Source organism: Phaethon aethereus, assembly GCF_964289735.1.
Source record: "Phaethon aethereus genome assembly, chromosome: 2".
Lineage (NCBI taxonomy): Eukaryota > Metazoa > Chordata > Aves > Phaethontiformes > Phaethontidae > Phaethon > Phaethon aethereus.
Window position 1 is genome coordinate 38,801,097 of NC_138582.1, and position 19,530 is coordinate 38,820,626.

At 37.7% G+C, this 19,530-nt stretch overlaps 1 protein-coding gene across 1 annotated transcript in view; it reads right to left on the bottom strand.

Annotated features, from left to right (window-relative positions):
• Positions 1 to 13,391: 13,391 nt before the first annotated feature.
• PREX2 (phosphatidylinositol-3,4,5-trisphosphate dependent Rac exchange factor 2) overlaps positions 13,392 to 19,530 on the bottom strand; it is a gene marked incomplete at its 3' end in the record, with an annotated part of 187,125 nt that continues 180,986 nt past the window's right edge. Inside the window, exons 39-40 of the mRNA XM_082014802.1 lie at positions 17,276 to 17,343; positions 13,392 to 13,437 (exon numbers count right to left, since the gene is read on the bottom strand). Of these exons, the coding sequence (XP_081870928.1) occupies positions 13,392 to 13,437; positions 17,276 to 17,343 (114 nt within the window). The remainder of the gene's footprint in view (positions 13,438 to 17,275; positions 17,344 to 19,530) is intronic.

Consider the following 19,530-nt stretch of genomic DNA (forward strand, 5'->3'; position numbering starts at 1 on the left):
TTTCATGAAGAAAAAAATCACCCTGAATACAATCCAAAACCAATTCACATCTACAGATATATGAAAGATGAATTTGTTGCTCTAATGCTTCCATAGTTGTTTTTCCTCCATGTAACAATAATAGATTAGGGTCTGTATTTTTCATGAATACACAAAGTTCTGTGTGCTTGCCCAGCTTCCAACCCCCACATAATGTGAGAACTCGACTTGGAAAGATGGTATATTGCCTTTCTGTTGATTGGTTTCATCTGTAGAAATGAGAGCGCTTTCTCTCATCTTCTCATGCAAATGAAGGCTCCTTCAAAGCCACCTGAGGCCAAAGAGGTTTTGCCATTAATGTTACTGGGTTTTGAGCATGGCCTCTATCTAATGAGCTTACTGATCTTACCAGCTTGCTTATCTCCCTCTCCTCCTCAGCTGCTCTTTTCTTCCTCACCAAGTTAGGTAATTCGGAGGCATTTGAGAAAAGAAGATTCTGTATGCTTAGAGAATGAGAACATGCTAAATAATTAATACACAGATGTAAAACTTAACTTGTGTCTTGCTCACTATGTAGACAGAATACAGAAATATCACTGAACATATTTTGTTGCAAACGACACATTTGTTAGTACATTTAGGGCAAAGCAGAGCTAATTATCATCATCAGAATTATAGACTCGGTAAATTGCATAGCTTCTCTTTTGATAGCTTCAGAATAAATACCATCCTAATAGTTAGCCTGAAGAGTATTGACAAGGGCCTGACTTGCCATGTCTGGTCCACTTAAGCCCTTATTACAGGAATAATCTGTAGTTATGTGGTGAAATAATTAGGGTTCAGCTGTTCCTGGAAGCCTCTGCCAGAAGAACTGAATGATTCAGCAGCCTCTGTCAGCTGGTGCTTCTGAAAAGTTATCAGTTCTCCAGAAAGCCCAGAGGACATGGATCTTCCTCTTCTGCTTTGATGTAACTGTATATAGTGCTTTAGTGCTAGTAAAATCAATAAACACAGGTGAGCTGGACTCCCTATCTGCTGGAGGATGACTTGGCTATACCACCTCACTCTCAAGGTTGGTTGTGAGCTCTGGTCTGACATTTGTTTTCTAAGAAAACTCCTGCTAGTGAGATATGCAGGAGAATACCTACTTTATGTTTCCCAAGAGGTTAAATCATTTACTAGATCATGATAGAGACTTGCATAGTTTTGGAGATACTCCAAAGCAGGCAGGCAGTTGACTATGGAATTTTAATGGTGCAAATATCATGACTTTAAAGGTTAGTTGTCATTAAGAGCATCAAAAACTTGGATACAGATGCTTGTAAGCAGCGTTTGCATGCTTTTCTATAGAGAAAGAGAGAACAGAAACAGAAAGACCTTAAAGATTAAGGAAATAGTATTATTAATGTTTTACAGATGTTGAAGCAGAAAAGTTTCCATGCATTAAGTATTCACTTTAAGTAAATACTTAAGTGCATGTTAGTGCTTGAAAATGATCCTAGACTTCTTAATTCCTTCCTATGGTCATAAACTATGCTCCTTTCCTAACTTAGTTACAGTCCTGCAACAGGACAAGGAGACTATATATAACATTTTCACACTGATCTAAGAATGATGTAATATCTAGAGGAGTGAGCAACAGCATGAATATGATGACTGCATAACAATCCTTTAAGATTATTATGGTGCCTTTCATTATCCTTGGGGAATACCTGTTGAGGATTAGTTCCATCCTGTCTCTTTCAGCAGAAACACTGACCTACTCGAGTTCTGACCTTCAAGATTATGAACAATTTTTTAAAATCTTTGGGTAGTTGAGATACCTGGGAAGCTGTGGTGGTACAAATGCAACACCAGTCATGAGGTTATCAGTGAGTGGGAGCCAGCCAGAGAGCCCATCGTCAGGTGGTTAGCCGAGACATTTCTATATTCAAGGACATTTGGAAAGAAGATTAGAGAAGAGGAAACGGAATATAAGCCAGAATGTCTGAATAACTGATGATTTCGCCAGTAAGGATTTAAATACAATTTGCCATACACTGGGACTGGCAGGAAAAGGTCTGTACAGTGATGACTCAAGCCAAATTAGACAAATACCTAGCGAATTGAACTACAAGTGAAAGGCTGTTGCTTTGACAATATTAAATACTGGAACTTCATGTGAGTATGAAAAAATGTGCACTGCACTTAAGTCTGGAAAATAATAAATGAAAGATCAAGAGTGTTTATAAGAATTGTATTTCACTTCTGTTCCGAAGGAAGTTAATCACACTGTGTTACCTCCTTCATCTTAGATTTTACATGTATCTAGATGAGACTTTTAAAGCTAGCTCTTTACAAATGGTGTAGGTAGCCTGGTGGGATTTTCAAAAGCATTTTGATGTCTAACTACCTAGTTATGAAAATTAATTATGTCCAATTTCCTAATTATGGAAATAATTCGGACTAGGCTTTAGAAAGCTTAACAAATGCTTATCTTCATGATTAGGTATCCAAATACCTCTCATCCCTAGGTGACATTGGTGACTAAGAGCTATTCTCACAAATATATCATAAAAGGAATTTAAGACTTTTCTTGCCATAAGCCAGAACTTGCATGTTCATTGTAAAATTATCAGAGCTCACTAATGGAACAGGAGTGTTAGTTCTGTTCTCAGAAGTGATTGAGATACCTGGACACAGCATTTGTTGACACCAATGACTAAATGAATAGATGCCATCTTGCAGATCAGAATCCGAGTCCAAAGCTGGATTAATTCCTTTGATCCAGATCTTAATGCCAGTTAAATATATATACATATATATCAGAATATATACAGGTATTCTGTTAACCCGGCCCCGAGTCACTTTTGGACAATATTACATAATTTCCAATTTTACTTTTAGATAACTACAACTTCAGTACTTTATCAGGACATCAATCATTAAGTCCAAAGTTGTTACCCAAAATGGCTCGTGAGTCTGCCCAAACTCCCCAGACACCTCCCATCTGACTGAAAAATCCCTTAAGCAACTGTAGCTCTGCTCTGGGTATGCCTTGGGCAGATAGGCAAATAGGTTGGAGCCTAGCTCTCATCTAAGTGCCACCAGGATCTAGAAACAAAGCAGGCCTGATCCAAAGCATATACATTTATAACGTCTAACATACATAAGACTGGATCACGTGCTGAAAAGGTATAAAAATCTTCAGAGTGCTTTTGGCCTGGCAATTGGAAGTTCTTAGTCCAAACTAAACATCATACTCTCCTCTGCCTGAAAACGGTTGAATGTGCTTAACCCAAGACTGCGCATCAGTAGCCTCGCCGTGCTCCAGAAGAGGAGCAATTCTTTATCTGTCCTGCTGAAGCTACCTATGATGCACCAGGCTACGAAGAGTGCAAAGTAAAGGAACCTCAACATCATCTCTGGTCTGCCCTCCCACATCTTCACGCTACTATCCAGTAGCTGAAACACTACACAACTGTCACTTCAAGATGCAGAGAGCAGATTATTTTCCAGTAGACTGACTGTTTAGATCCAGGTTGACAAGAAGTCTTGTTTCCCAGAGCAGCATATTTGAATAGTCCTGTATGTGATCCAAACAGCAAATTTCACAAGAAGGGGAATCACATTTCTTCCATTTCACCCCACCTTACTCAAAGCAGACCTACTTCCACGTATCACAACTTTGAAACAATCTGGCAGAGCTTGTATTTCTGCACTGCACCAACAGCCCTGCTCGGGGAAATACATCAGATCAATGCTGAACGAAACAGAAAATGGTTGTGGCTCAGCACGTTTGAAAAGCCTTCAGCACTTGTGATTTTCTTTCCTTTGAACGTGAGCAGAGTCCATTTTCCATGCTGGTTTATTCTTGGGCCTCCCCACTGAGTCTGCTCTAAGAAACATTCACAGGGATTATTGGTGTTTGGAAATAGGACTTGGAGAGCAGAAGAAGGAGTTGAAGGAGTTCCTAGGTTTGTATCAGATTTTCTACTTCTTTGGAGAAAATTTTGACCTGCTTTGAATTTTATTGAAATCCTGATTATAATGAGGGATACGTCCTCATTCTTTTGGTCTAATGTGGCCTAAAGCAAATTTAAATATTGAGGATACCTAGGGACAAACTAGGGATTTTCACTGTTTCTTCTGCCTTTCTCATTCAAAATTTGTTACCATTATAAAACATGATATAAGGACTTGTCCCACTTTTATTCTAACTGGTACAGAATATCTGTTTCCTATTTTTCTAGCAATCAGATATATGAAAGACCATCAGTAAGGCTCATATTCTACATTCACTATACTGAACTGTATTTTTTGTTATAAGCTCATTTAGATCACAGCTAAACTCCAATGGAAACAGAGTGTATTTTTACCACAATCCCGACAAAAAGCGCTTTGGTCACTCCTCCATCTTCGGAATTCTCTTTGCCTACTGCTCACCACTGGGACAAGTGTACCTGCAGGAAGCTCCAAATGGACTGTGGCCTTCAAGAGAGGTTTTGAAAGCACAAGCAGCCCATAACATCTATGTGACTGGAATCTTAACTTCTGCTGTTCCTCTGAAAGGCATCTCACCTGACATGAACAAGTGAGTTTACTAAATGAAAGAGGAAAAAAGAAAACAAGGAAAAAGTCTTAAAATCCCATTTAACACATTGGTTTTTTACTCAGGACAGTAGAGAGACACTGATTATTTCCCACATTAGAAGTAAAAAATAGAAGCTATGACTAGATAGAGAATTTGTGATTCTTGAAGATAAGGATTAAGTCTGAAAGAGATTTTTTTTCTCCTCATGACTCTTGTGTGATGGGTATCCAGATAATGTAGTTTAGTCCCATACTACAGTTTCAAGTACTAATGCTTTCTCTCAAAGTCACAGAAACTAGTCCACAAATGAAAGCCTATTGTCTGTTCTGTCTGTACCAGGCCCAAATATGTCCTTTAAAATTGGCACATGATCATACTTATCTCTCTCTGTTTCCCAAGCTACCAATTTTCCAGTGTGCTGTCAATATTCCAAACACCTGCTCAACTTCTCAATATATAAAAGCTTTATGTATTTTCCTATTTCAGAACAGCATCCAATATATTGCTAAACATTCAATCAAGCTTCACTTTGTCTTGAATTTGAGTTCAACTGTCACTCAACGTATTCTGAAATGTATTGCAATGTGAGCAAGTAGCACTGATCAGTATCAGACATTATTTCTCTCTTAATCTGGGTGATACTTTGTCATTAACTTTTGTGATGATGCACTGACTTTAGTTAATTCAGTACTGATGTTCATTTGCTTGCAATCATGCCCTGTATTGGTTTGATTAGACCTACTGTATGGCTGGTTGATGACAAAACCCCATTGATTACATGTGGTCTGCTTCTCATTTCCACTCAAGCTTTCTGACTTGAGAAATGAATAATTTCACTAATTAGGTGAACTAAATACATTGACAAGCATTCAAGCTAGTCCAATTCTGGCATAATAGTCATAGTATTATGGATTCGTTCTCTGTAGTCAGTGAAGATTTGGTTATTCATTTAAATGAAAGCAGAAACAAAACCTATGGTGTTCCTTATATTTGATTACTGTCTCAGAATATATCCAGTACAATTTCCTCCTACTTTTCAAGGCTGTTACACTTCCCAAGGAAAGACACCAATTATTTATTCTGGATGTTAAAAACCTTATTACATAAGGAAAATTCCTCCTGCCATGATAAAGAAATCTAAATAACACGAACAAAACATGACTAGCTACAACCTCGAACTTTAAAAAAAAGTTCTGGATGCACATCAAAATAGTAAGAATTTACATGTAGTCTTCTATAAAGGATGCAGTTGTTTAATAACATATCAACTGTGATAAATACGTTGAAAAACTGAAGTCAAATCTTCAGGACATTTCATTGCTCTGTTGACACTGCTCAGAGCTTGTCTTATCTTGCACTCCTCAGTAATCAATATCTTTTTTTTTCCCCCTCCCCATCCTGTCAGGTTTTGGAGATACATTTTCAAATCTTTTCACCAAATTAGGGCTATAGAGCAGTTTTAGATGCCACCCTTAGTTCCAAGATTAGAATCAATGGAAGAGGCCTCCCATCTGTTTTGTGACTGGAAATGGGCATTTTTTCCCCCAACACTACAAGCCATTAATCTGCTTTAATGCAACACAAGCTGGTAGTACGTTAGATGTGGCAGAACCTGTACCAGCACTGGCTGTTCTTCCTGGGGAGCAGCAAGAGTGGGTCCACTTCCTGAGGGAGGACAAGCCAGGACCTGTGGGTGAACACAGCTCAGTGGCCACTCCCTGGCAGGACTAGGGCCATGACAGGCTCAGCTGACATCCAGGGATCATGAGACAAGATGAAATACTGAATCAGGTGCAGGGTCCATCCAGAAAGTCCAGTCAGAAGTGGCAGAAGATGGAACTAAAGACAAGTCTACCCATAACACAGGTTTCAAGGGCCGCCCAGGAGATGAGGATGGAGACAGGAGCTGCCCAGGCCTGAGATGAAATGCTGCCCCGGACCCATGGCCAGCAGATGCATGGGTGAGGCTGATTGGGCCAATTAGAGCTTCTTCGTGCCCTCAGGACCCTGGCCGCTCCACAGAGGAAAATGTATACAGAAATGGGGGGGGAATCAAGTACTACCTGGGAAAGCATTTTCAGAGAATTAAGATTTCTACAAGCACGAATGAAGTGATTGTTAGCAATCCCACTTCATTAGTGCAAGCGAAGTATGAGCATCACCTATCCCATTTCTGCATGACATAATGAGCCATTAAAAAAAAAAGGCAATCAAATACATAGTAAAAGTAAGTTTCTGAGTAACATTTAAAAGGAAGTGTCTTAGCTTCCAATAATTAGCTAACACATACTTTGATGCGAGGCAAAGATACATTACATTTTTTGAATCATGGACTGACACTGTGCCTCATGTGACCTCTGACATGTAAGTGTAGCAAGTCCCTTTGCAGACATTTTGACTTTCAAATCATGATGATAGCAATACTTTCTCATGAAAATGAGAAATTACTGGACAACACCCAATGGTATAAGTGATATCTTTCTCAGAAGCGGTTTCAAAGCACTGTTTATCCCCATTGTGTACACTGATGAAGAAAGCAATTCATGATTCTTTGGACTTTATTTCTGATGTATATATGGCAGCAGGTCAAGACCACAGATATGAGGAGCACTGAAAAAAGAAACCTGACTTATGATGGTAGAAAAGCAGGCCATATTTTAAATTTTTGGGTCACTTCTGCTGCTTGATACTAATCCAAAATTTCATACTGCCTTCTTTCACAGAATTACAGAGAGGAATAGTTATGATAGGGGAAAAAAAAAAAAATTAAAAAATCTGTTCAAGTCTAGCTATCCGGAAATACTTTCATCCTCACCCTCCTCCCTGCTAGGAGGAGATGGAAAACAAAAGAGATTTTACAAAACCGTTGCAGTTCCTTTTGATCTTGATCACAAGCATGTAGAAATTGAAACTTTGTTCATATACAGACAACTGCTCAGCAAGGTCTAATATTTCACCAGCTTTCGGTCCTTCGAAAGAAGCATTCAGTGCAACTCATCAAATCTCTGGCATCTCAGCAGTAGGTAGGAAGAGGTTCCCAAATCCCTCTAAAGGGTCAGTCATTTGTAGGTGTTTCTTTAGCACAGGGAGTACAACACTCCACGTTACGCTCATCAGATTATCCTTATGCACGGCAGTAAAGAGATGATGGATGACCACTTCACACTTCAGTCTTCAGACAAGGGAAGGCCAGAATCTGTGGATGTTTTGGACCTTTGTGGGACAGTAATGGCACCACAGGGCCAGAAAGGGATTTTCCTGCCTATCTATCTCCCTTCTTCCCGCCTTCACAAAATACAGCTGCCCACAGCCAGGGATTACTGCTCATGCAGGCTTCAGTTTTCCACTTGGTTATAGAGATACAGTTTAATTGTCACAATGTACTAGATTGGGCCCGGATTTTCAAAAAAAAGATTCCTATGACAAACATGTATTTCTAGAAGCTTAATTTCATAATGGCAGAATTCCTAGAGAAGCCATACCTAGAGAAGTGTAAGACCCACAACCCCCCAAAAAACTTATGTCCTGCTTACAAATAAAGAGATTTGCACTGTTCATATTATGAATGGTTTTATTGCTGTCTGACATTTTGTAATACATTGTTACCATTCCAGTCTTTAATACCTAGACTAAAAAAATAAACCATAGATCTAAAAGTACACAGTATTAGTTTAACCCATAATCAATATAGCAACTGCTATATATGCTACACAGGCACTTTACAAAAAAGGAAAAAGTGATTTAAATCCGTATTTCAAGGATATGTAACATTAAATTCCAAAGGTTACTTCTAACAAACTCAACTACCCACAGAGCTGCTAGTTTGACTGTTTTCAAACAAAAGCTCACTGAGCGATTCTGTGTATGGCTGTACTTATCCATAGTATTTCAAAGCAGTAATGCTCTCTTGTGCTTAATGAGACGTTACAAACAATATATTCTTCATTTGAAAAACATGTGCAATACTCAATGCAGAAATTAAGTTCATTTTTAACATGTAACACAAGTATAACCAAATACATACATTATATACAGGGTGTTAAAAAGTTAGTAAGGCTGTTTAGTCTTTCCAATCTGGCTTATGGAACGGATAGGACACACACACACAAGATGTTGTGGACATTCCCTTGAAAGTCCAAATCTAAGTACTTGCAGAAATGTCCCAGCTATTTGAACACGCCATTGGACTTTCAAATTGAAGTAGAAGTTACTTCTAAAGTACTTTCATTCTAGCCATACAGGATTTCTAGCATGGAGATGCTATTTCTGGAGAAGAACATAAGACATGATTACTTGATTGGCCTCTGGACAATCTGAAATTTCTTGCCGGTGTTAACATCTGTATGACTGTGCATGCTGTATATTTATTTATACATACATAACAAGAACACATAAACCCATGTCTTCTAGCAGGAAAAAGGAAACATTCCTAATAATACATTTTCTTTAGGAAAACTTGATTGATATATACAGTATATATAAAAAACCTACACAATTGTCAGCATACAAAAATATGAGTTCAGTATCTTTTTATACTTCAAAACCTAATGATGAAAAATCCAGGTATCCTGAGACAGGTATGCACTAATTTACCAATGCCAGTGTACTGCTGGAGTACAATTAGAAAAACACTACCTGCATTTATCAACAAGTACAGAGATAAAATACATAAGGCAATGCATTAGCTTGAGAAACTCTCCTCTTTTCATCATGTTAAAGAAAAATGGTGCAAAATATGCATAAAATGCTGGCAGACATATCCATGAAGTAGCTGTAAAGAGTATGGAACAATATGTATATATACTGCAGTTATTGATTTCACAATTTAAATGAAAATAAATGAAAGAAACTTTCCTTTTCTGAGCATCATGCTTAACCATGATGTGTATACTCACATTCAGGCAATTGTCTTTTATATATGTATATTTTTATATATATATACACTACATCCTACAATGAATTAATAAAACAAAAAAAATCACTGTTTGCTTGTGAATTTCTCTGGGTGAAAACAGATCGATAAACTGGTTCATTTTTTTCCATTAGGGGATTCTAACAAATGAAATGAAGTATGATTACTATAAATCCTCATCAGCTTAAGTTTAATTGTTTTGGCTCTAAAACAGTAAAGGAGCAGTTCTGACCACTACTGACTGCATTAAAACAAGTAAAAAACAACCCCAAAACCTGACGCATTTGTTAAAACTCAGTGAAAGCTATAAAAAAGCCACTGAAGACTGCAACTCTCTCAGTGGACAGCTGATAGCAGGAATATTTACTTTAAAATGGATCCCTAAATACAAAAATGTTTGACATTTAGAAACTGGAATATATACATTTTGGTATTCATTTACATTTACAATCTAGAAGGAAAATAATTGTTGCAAAATACTTAATTTGGGGAACTAGACCAAATCAATGCTCATTTCAAAAATTAAAGACTGTTTAGCATCCTATTATTCATAGCTTATGGTTACAAAGATAGGCCAAACATCATCAGCTCTACCTTAAAATCAAAATGTTTTTTTTCTCCAAGCACAAACCCCGTGGCAACTTAGCTGTCCCTTGGCCCTTAACCCTCCCTTCCCATCTGTTAAATCTCCTATACATCCCCCATAGACGACCACCGAATCATGGTAGTCAGTATCCGGTAATGTATGTCTATAGATCCTTGAATTTATTCCCAGAAGAATTACACTTGTCTTGGATGAAAAAGTAAAAATTAGATACAGAATGCTTTCCCTAAACCAGTACAACACATTGTCATAAAAATAGGCTGCATAATCTGTTGCTGTAGAAGCAAAGATTTAACAAGCGATGGGTGTTACAGTTCTTGTAAATCATCACTCTTGGTCATCTCCTCCTGTCAACTGTAGGTCTAAAAATTTATGAGAGGATAAACATACTGTGATAAGAATAGATTTTTTTTTACTCTGCAAGTGCACCTTGCACGAGGAACAAATACATCCTCTACATATACCAAACAAGATAAATAGCTTTAATAATGAACATATGTAAATTTGTGATTTAAGAACAGGCTTCTTAAATGTCCATCTAATGTTATTAGAAGCCAGATCTGTTAGAATGGGCAGTGTGCTCTGAACACAGAGGAACAAGAAAAGCAGTTTGAAAAGCTGCACAATGTTGCAAGAGAACACCGGCTTTTGAAGGAAATTGAGAAATTAGGCACCCACTCTCCATAGACGGTCAGTGGGTCATTTATGCCCAATTTCTTGTGGAAATCCTATCTTTACGTGCTACCTGTAATCCCAGACAACCAGGACTTAAACTTCTCAGCCCCCCCCGATACGAGGCTAAATAGATACTTTATTTTGCAGTATGGATCTTCAATGAAGCTCCTAGTGCTGAGTAAGTTTTTGAAAACTGCCTCTGGAGGGGAAAACAAATAATAAAGAACCAAAAATTAGATGCAAAAACAAGAGGTCAAGATTTCTAATGCACACTCATGAAACAATAGCTAAAGAATTTGGTCCGGTGACTGGCTCGTAACTACTTGTCCCTCGGTGTTTACAAACGTCTGTTATCCCATGCTTTCAACAACAAAACTAATTAGGCAATTACCATATAATACAGCAGACTACTTCGGCATATTTGCACTCCTACCATTTTCAATGCAATTAAAAAAAAAATGATAAGAGTAATTACACTAATATGTGCGCATGCAACAGAATTTGTCCTCTAGGTAATTTTACATTATACAGGATTAGCAGCTCCACGCAGCTGACTTGCCTCATAGTAAAAAACCAAAACTCAGGTGGGCAAACCTCACAGGACGATGTGAGCTCGCAGCCGGGGCCGACACCGGCACCATCCATGACATAAGGAGGTTACGGCTTCTCTGTATTCCTGATGTCTGAACAAGCAGAAACTGAAACATTTTTGATGCTTTTGCCTGGAGCGGGAATTACCCTAGCCAATAAAACATATCCAAAAGTGTGAGATCCTGACTAGAATAGAAACTATAGAAATTGTGACTCTTTCTTAGGTACAAGCGTTAGGTCATCCTTCCTAAGTTTCTAAAGAGTAAATCTTTGTTTTCTGGTTTTGGTGTTGTTTTTATTTTAATCAAAAAGATTATAGTCCCACAGCTTCCAGTAACTATGAAAGGGTGTAAGCTTCAAAGCACAAAGGAGACACTGTTACTGAAATGTTCATTATTGCATGTCTTTGTCACAGTTTAAGGCAAACATTCTATATTTAAGGTTGGACCAGTAATTAATATGACTACACAAATATATACATATTGAAACTCACATATATGCGCAGACATATATATCTGTGGATATATAAAAATATTTATTTTCTTAGCAAAGTTAAAGTCTGTGTAAAAACATCAGCAATACTGAAAAAGGTAGGAGCTCTAATTCCTCCTTTGGAGAAAAGTAACAAGTCCCCTAGATATCCTATATAAAAAAAACCCACTCTTTGCAAGAGTACAGCTCATTTTGAATTCTCACTTATTTCACTGTGGATTAATATATTTGTTGAAGATTTCATAAATTATTAGATCATATGCAACAATTATGTTGTGAGGCTTGATTGCTACAGCATAACTATAGGCTGCTACTGTACAAAAAATAAATTTTATTCAGACAGTATACGTCCTGCTCAGAATATGAAGCTACTGCTACAAGTAGAACTATTTCAGAAGATAGTTTTTGCTTTCATGTGTTCACATATGAAACTCCATTTGGGGTCATTTTCTATGAAAATACTTTGGCCAAAAGAACAGCCAAGTGCAGATACATTTTCCCTGGGCCCTCTAAATACTCAGTACAATTTTCAAAATAAACCTGTAACAATCACCACACCAAAGAACTGAAACGCTACGCAAAACAATTCTGACAAAATAGGGGAAACGGTAGGATAAAACATCAAGCCCCCGAACTATGCTGCAACTTAAACCACAGACATTTCCAGTTAAACACAACAATACTGCCTCATCCTCGCCTTAAGTGGATTTGCCGGTGCAGTACTAGACAAGAATATACACAACTCTGGAAAACTCTGAAATGCAGAAGTGCAATAATGTAAAACAAGCCATTAGATAGAGCCTGAATTTCAGTCTAACTATAGATGAAGATCAGATTTATCCTTCTCCTTCATTCTAATAGCAACTGAAAAAGGCCAAAACTTCACCTCATATGCCACATAGGGATTCCTTCCAAAAGGCCATTACAACGAGCTGCTTAAGGCATGGCTGAGTTTACTGATTACAAGCGCACCTTCATAGCAGCAGCCTGCTTGCAGCCATTAGGCACAATTCTGAGATGAGCTTTTTCCATCTTTAAGCCTCACTTACATTATATCCTTGAAATATTAATGTCATCATTCTCAGAAATGATGATGGTGACAGGAAAAAAGGGATTATCAGTGCAAAGGGCCCAATATGAAGTGCATGCTCATTATCAAGCCTAGTTTATCTAGGTTTTTATTCCTTCCACAAGAATACATCCTGCAGAGTGTACAAGTGAAGTCATTTTCTTTGAACAAGACATTTGTTTTCAAGCTGCTGGCTATGCCTATTGTGTGGCTGAACAAGACACATCAAATGAACCTGATTCCAGTGTAAAATTCCCGAGGAAGATTCCTGTTCTACTAGTGTAAGGCCGGGGTGCCCAGATTCCAGAAATGCTTTTTGGAAGTAATTTTTCAATGCCAATAGAGAATATTTAGGGTATTTCTTTCTTTATCCTGAGTAAAGGGTTCTTTATTTATCAAAGCCCCAGGCACGTACTGCTATAGTGCAGTCAGATTTTGTCATATAGTCCCAGTATCCTGAAGGCCATTATTGGATTCTTTTCTGGAGCAGTTGTTCTCATTCTTCTCCAACAGGTGGTGGTGGCTGGCATAGCTTGTACAATCTGACAATGACAAAACACAAAGCAATTGTTATCCTGAGAGCTTGGTCATTATTAAAATGGGTAAATTTAAGGAACACAAACTAAATTTAAGTCTTCCCACACTGCAAAACAAGAGGTACTGAATTCAGTTTAACAACACTGATATAAAACCAGTAAAAACTTATTCAGGAGCATGAATGTTTACACTGAAAGTAGTATCATTAAAACACACATCTATAAGCAATCTTATAAAGACATTCCAGTTTAATTAAGTTCTCATATTTCTGCACCAAAGACACCGTTCTGGAGAAAGCTAAGTCTCCACTAATCCAATTACCAGTTGTTGCTCTGAATTTCTAAATTGGAAAAGCTGCTTGGTGAATGCAATTGTCTCCATTTTTGTTTTGTTTCGGCACAGAGTCAGAGCTCACTTTAACACAGTTCCCTATAAAACTGATGCCATTTGAAGAACCTAAGGCAGATGTCAGGCACGTGACATGCCAGCAGGAAGATTTTGAACTCTCCCCCCGCTCCCGGTTTCTGCATGTATGAAGTCAAGACCAATAAGATTTGCTTCAACCTGCTACCTCAGTACAGATTGAAATAGCCACTCCTTGACTTATAAGGGATTTTGAATCTCTCTTAAATGCTTTTGCATGGACTTGGTTATTAGCAAGTGTTTGAAACTTTACCCTAATGTTAGGAATAGTGAAAATAAGTGGCAATCATTCTGAACTCGAGCTCTCTGTTCTGCAGGTATGTCCAGCATACGGTATCTCCCCTGCAACCACAGCAATTTAGAAACAGCAATAGACATGATCTCATTTGGAGATTACACATTTTCCTCAGGGAAAGCGTATCATTGAAGGAACAGCAAAGAGAAGAGAGCAAGTATGGCACAGCAAGGAGAAAAAGCATCAGAAACCAAAAAATGAAAAGACAATGACGCAGCATGTGCTTTAACTCTTCACATGAAGAATCTCTGATATTGAAATACCAAAGCAATAGAAATAGTAAGTTTGGTAGGTCTGGCTACAGGCAGGGTGGTGACATGCCCAGTGGCTTGGGTGCTAGGGATATTTAAGATGCTCAGGGTATATGAGTTTTCCAAGTATGTTTTGCAAATTTGCCTGCTAAACATCACATTAATTTATATGACTCCATTTTAACTAATCATAAATTTCAAAATCATACTACAAATCAACACAGAAAATAAAAATCTGTACATGTGGCTGGGCTCCACAAACAATTCCAGATCAATGGGCTGTTGCCTTCTTGGCATGATGCTCTGCCACTGGAATTACATGAGGCATGGTCTATATGGCTGACAGACCCCCCGAGTACTGAAAGCCTCTTCAACATCTAGGCACAACCTGTCAGAAGCAGCATCCTGTGGCTATGCAAGAGCAAGGCAGGACAGCTGCCATTTTCTGATTTCAGTTCCATTAGGAGTTAAAACCCATGGGACGACCCACATAACTGTGGTGGACTAAATAACTTTTCTCTGAATCTCACTGGAAGTGATTATCAAGCCGTATTGTTTCTGGATGTTAAGAACTGAGAGCAGAGCAAAATAAGCAGGGGTTATTTGAGTTATTTGATTCTGCTGGTGTAATAAAGCAGTAACATTCAAAGCTGACGAAAGACAGAATGACTGTTGGAATATCATCTAAGTAATTTCAGTGGGGTTAGTTCCTGGCAATGTTTTAGCAAAATCTAATTTCTATGAAACAATGTGCAAAAAAGCTCAGCCCTGAGTACCAAAGTCTGTGTATTCTTCAGGTTAAAATGGCAATCGTTAAGGTTACTTGTCTTCAGAGCAAGTAATGTAGGGGAACTCTGAAGCAAACTAACAACAAGTCTGCATAAATCTCGAAGGAGCTATAGCTGCTGAAGACGGCATGGAGCAGAAACAGCCTGTTCTGGGTCAATACATATGGAACAACTATTTGAGATGGTACAAACAGATCAGCTGAGAAAAGACAGAAAACAGTGGCAGCTGCAGAGAACTGAGAACACTGTCAAGTGCTGTTAAATGGAGCCAAATTTAATGGTAAGATTCTTTTCAGGGCAAAGAATTGAGAATCCACAGTATTGTTTACGATATATTGTCAAAAGTATCACTGGGGCTGATGACTATTCTGACTTATGTGACTTATCTCTCTAACAATACTCCAAATGCCCCAAACACTGAGGTCAGTGAGATATTCCTGCAACATTGCTGTTGCTGCTGACTGGCCAGTGCATTGGTCCATTCTGCGTTCTAGGAATCATCTCAATTTTCCTTGAGCTTTTCGTTGCTATGTTGTGGGACTGTCAAGTGGAAGGAGTCGATCTTTTCTCAACTGATACAAAGCCAAAAAATGTCTCATGGCTAAGGTTTTCTTTTTAAGAATACAGACTTTTCCTTTATCACCAAAGTTCTGAATCTAGATACATGGTCTATCACTTAGAGGTGGGAAAACTTTCATTTGCAACACCTCTTTGGCTGTCTCCAAAATTATGTCATGAAGGAAGAGTTTTACGTTTAAAACCTTATGGGTTTAAGGCCAAAACCCATACTGTTCACAATATAAAAAGGCTTCATGCAGCTTTTACTGCAATAAAACGTTATTTTACTGCCTTAGGTTCCTACAAAGCAAGGCGGTCAGGCTGCTTTGGTCCTGGATTGCCTCTAAGCTAGTAATTACTGTGAGAAGGGACGCCCTCATCTGCTCGTACAGGCAGTGATTTCATTGCTGATGATTTTGCTCTAGAATAAGTACTTTTCTTGGATCTTATTTAATCTCCTTTATGGGGCACTCAGGATGCATATATGCTCCAACAAATGCTGCTACTCAGCAACTGAATGGCAGCTGCTACTCAGATTTACTAATACCTTGTACACTTAAGGTACACTCCTTTTCTAGAATCAGATTGAGCACAGGCATGGAACAATGTTCAGTCATTTGTTACAAATTATGAGCAGTAGCCTGATTCCCTACTGGGAGAAGCTGGGACATCTGAGAAAAAGGTAGAAAATTGCATAAGAAAAAGTTCCTGAGCATTACTGGTCAGAACCCAGAAGACTTTCTGCGAGGCTATGGATAGGGTGTATGTTCAATCACATGGTTACCTCTATCAGGTTTTATTAATTCACTGTTTCCTTACTGAAATTTAAACACCACAGTGGGTCTGTTATGTATTCCACATATCTGTTTACCTCATTCATTATCATTAGTAAAAAAAATCATTATGTTTTAAATTGGTAAAAAAAAGTTTAAATTAGAACTGGATTAATAAAACCACTTTAAGATAAAATTAAGAACACTGTAGTTTGGTTATTTTCATTTATAAGTATTGCGCTTGTTAAGAAACATTTCAGATACCTCCAATCCATCACAGCATTAAAAAGCTGGATAAATATAGAACAGTCACATTTTTCATTCTAATGGATGTTTCAGAAAGAGACAAAGAAAGACTGCATCATGTCTAAAAGCAACTAGAACATGATTTTGCTGAGATACTGCAGTACAGTATTTCGTTCAAATGGGGTTATGGATTTAGTTATGAATATTTACCCCAAACCACTAAACATCACAAGTGATGAAGGACTTACTCCAGTGTTTTCATAATTAACAGGAACTAGGTTTCATTTTTCAAAAACAGACACCGTTTGAAGTGCTACGTAGCCTGAACTTCTCTAATTACTTTAAGTGAAACTGTATGGCTAAGAACGTAATTGATTTTATGTACATTAAAAGACAAATCTTACCAGTTAGTGCACAACACAGTCAATGTTTATTGTTATCTTTTGAGCAGCTAGGAAAAAATTTGGTACAAACTAGACAAAATCATGGTCTAGGACACAAACAGTTACCTTGGGACAGACTGTGGCGTTCGATCCCTCACTCCTAAATTCTTGGCTGTGTTTTGTACTCTCGCACCCTGTGAAAGAAAAACAATTTTGCTTCATTTATTCCAACACAAGTTAGAAAGTTTTCTGAGCTTTCCAGATTAACATAACTATTGATTATGATTAATTAACACATATGTTCCGTGTCCTGAAACAACTCTCCTCGTCTAAGGTGGAGAACAAGTTAAAGTTGTGGTGTAAGTTGGGGAACAAGCAGTACATGAATTCTCAACTTAGAGAAATACGCAGGAAAGAGACAAAATCTTTCCACTTGTAATTAAATAAATGAGTACATATACATCTTACTAACACAAAAGAAGTCATAAAAAATTAACATTTAATGTTGAAAACAATCCAAACACATCTTGTTTCAATTTGTTTGATTTTTGTCACAATTCTTATGTAGAAGGAATGGATAATACAGTCCTTTTCTGAAATGCCACTTACTTCCTATGAACTTCTGAACAAACAAATATTACAGATTATTTCCTATGAATAGCTTTCTACTTAAATCTAGAAAAATGGCCTAAACTGAAGCACTGCATTAGGATTAGAAAAATGCAGGTCCTGATCTTCCTGTATACTCATACGATCACAAAAAAAATCTTGTTGGAAGGGACCTCCTGAAATTGTTTAGTTCAACACCCTGGCTTAAAGCAGGGTCAACTAGAAAAGCTAGTCTCTGCACCTCAAATGAACCTTGGAAAAACAGTAGTGAAGGTACTTTTGTCTCACTAACTCATCCAGTAAGGAGGAAGTTGATAAAACATGCCCAATGTCATATACCATGATAGTGAAAAATGCAGACTCTTCTGCAAACAAACTAGCTTAGACATATGAAAAAAATTAGTAAAACTTGTTTTTAAATGATGAGGTCTAGCTTTTAAAGTGCAGTTTTATTAATATAAAGTAGTCATCACAAAGAAATGTATCTGTTAGACTTACAGTCTCTTCGTGTTTTCTAACATTTTAAAGGAGATGGAAAATACTTGTTCTTTCTGTAATATATACACTGAATCTCCCTTTATTTCTCCTTCTGTACTACCTAAATTCAGGACAAAATAACAGAGAAAAAAAAAATAATCTCAGAATTCTTCCAGTGAGATCTTAGATTGGTGTGAAACATCAAAGATAATTTACATTCCAAACAGAGCTGCAATGGCAGCTGCACGTGATGTGAAAATAAGGTATAATCATTGATTCAATACATGGAATAAGGCTGGACCTTGCATTTGACTGAAATCTGGTACCCAAGTAATTGAGAAGTTCACTGTTACAGCTCAAACAAAAGATGAAAAAGGCTGGCTGGTTACACACAGGTAGGTTCTGAGAGTTTATGTAAATCAACACATGCCACAAAAAAATACCGTGTCCTTACATTTCTTTTAGGAAAAAAAAAATAGTGGTAAAGACAGAGAAAATAACTAGAAGTACCTACAAAACTGAAGGCAGAATACAAAAAGGGATTTTACTAGCTTTTCATCTAGCTCGGTAAGCTTGTCTTCGACAGTTGCAAAAGACACATGACTACATACCATGACAAACATATGTCTTTTCCACAGAAACTCCTCCAGAATTCAACCATTAGTCACTCAGTACTTCCTCTGTTCAGCAGCAAGTAGGTATTTAATCGATTTCAGTGATTCTCCTCTCTTCTCTCCTATCTCATCTTGAACCCATGAATAACTTCACATCACTAACCGCCTTGTGCAAGGAGATCCACATTTTGGGTACAATCTTAGCTTGTTCTGTCAAGAACCAGTATTTTAATTTGGTTTGAACCTGCCAGTTTCTTTTGATGCCTTTAGTTCTGCACTGGTGAGGACAATGGTCAGTCCCTATCTGTGTCACATGTTCTCGAGACCTCTGTCATATACTTCTTCACTCATGAAGCTGAACAATTCTAGATTATTTTGGCTGTCTGTCCTGTCTATAAACCATTCCCAACCATTAATTTTTTCTGACCTTCTCTGAACCTTTTCCATTATGCTATATCCTTATGGAAGGGATCAGAACATTAGATAGTTCAAAATAAAGGATCATGACAGCATGATTTCTACTTTATCGTCTACCCTTGCCTAAGCAATTATAACTTCTGATTTGCTTTATTGCTAGCTACTAAGAATTGAGCTTATGTTTTGTATCATATGCTAAGGTCTTGAACATGAGATGTAATGGCAAGCTCACAGTCAATTATTTTGAGTGTGAACTTAGGGTTT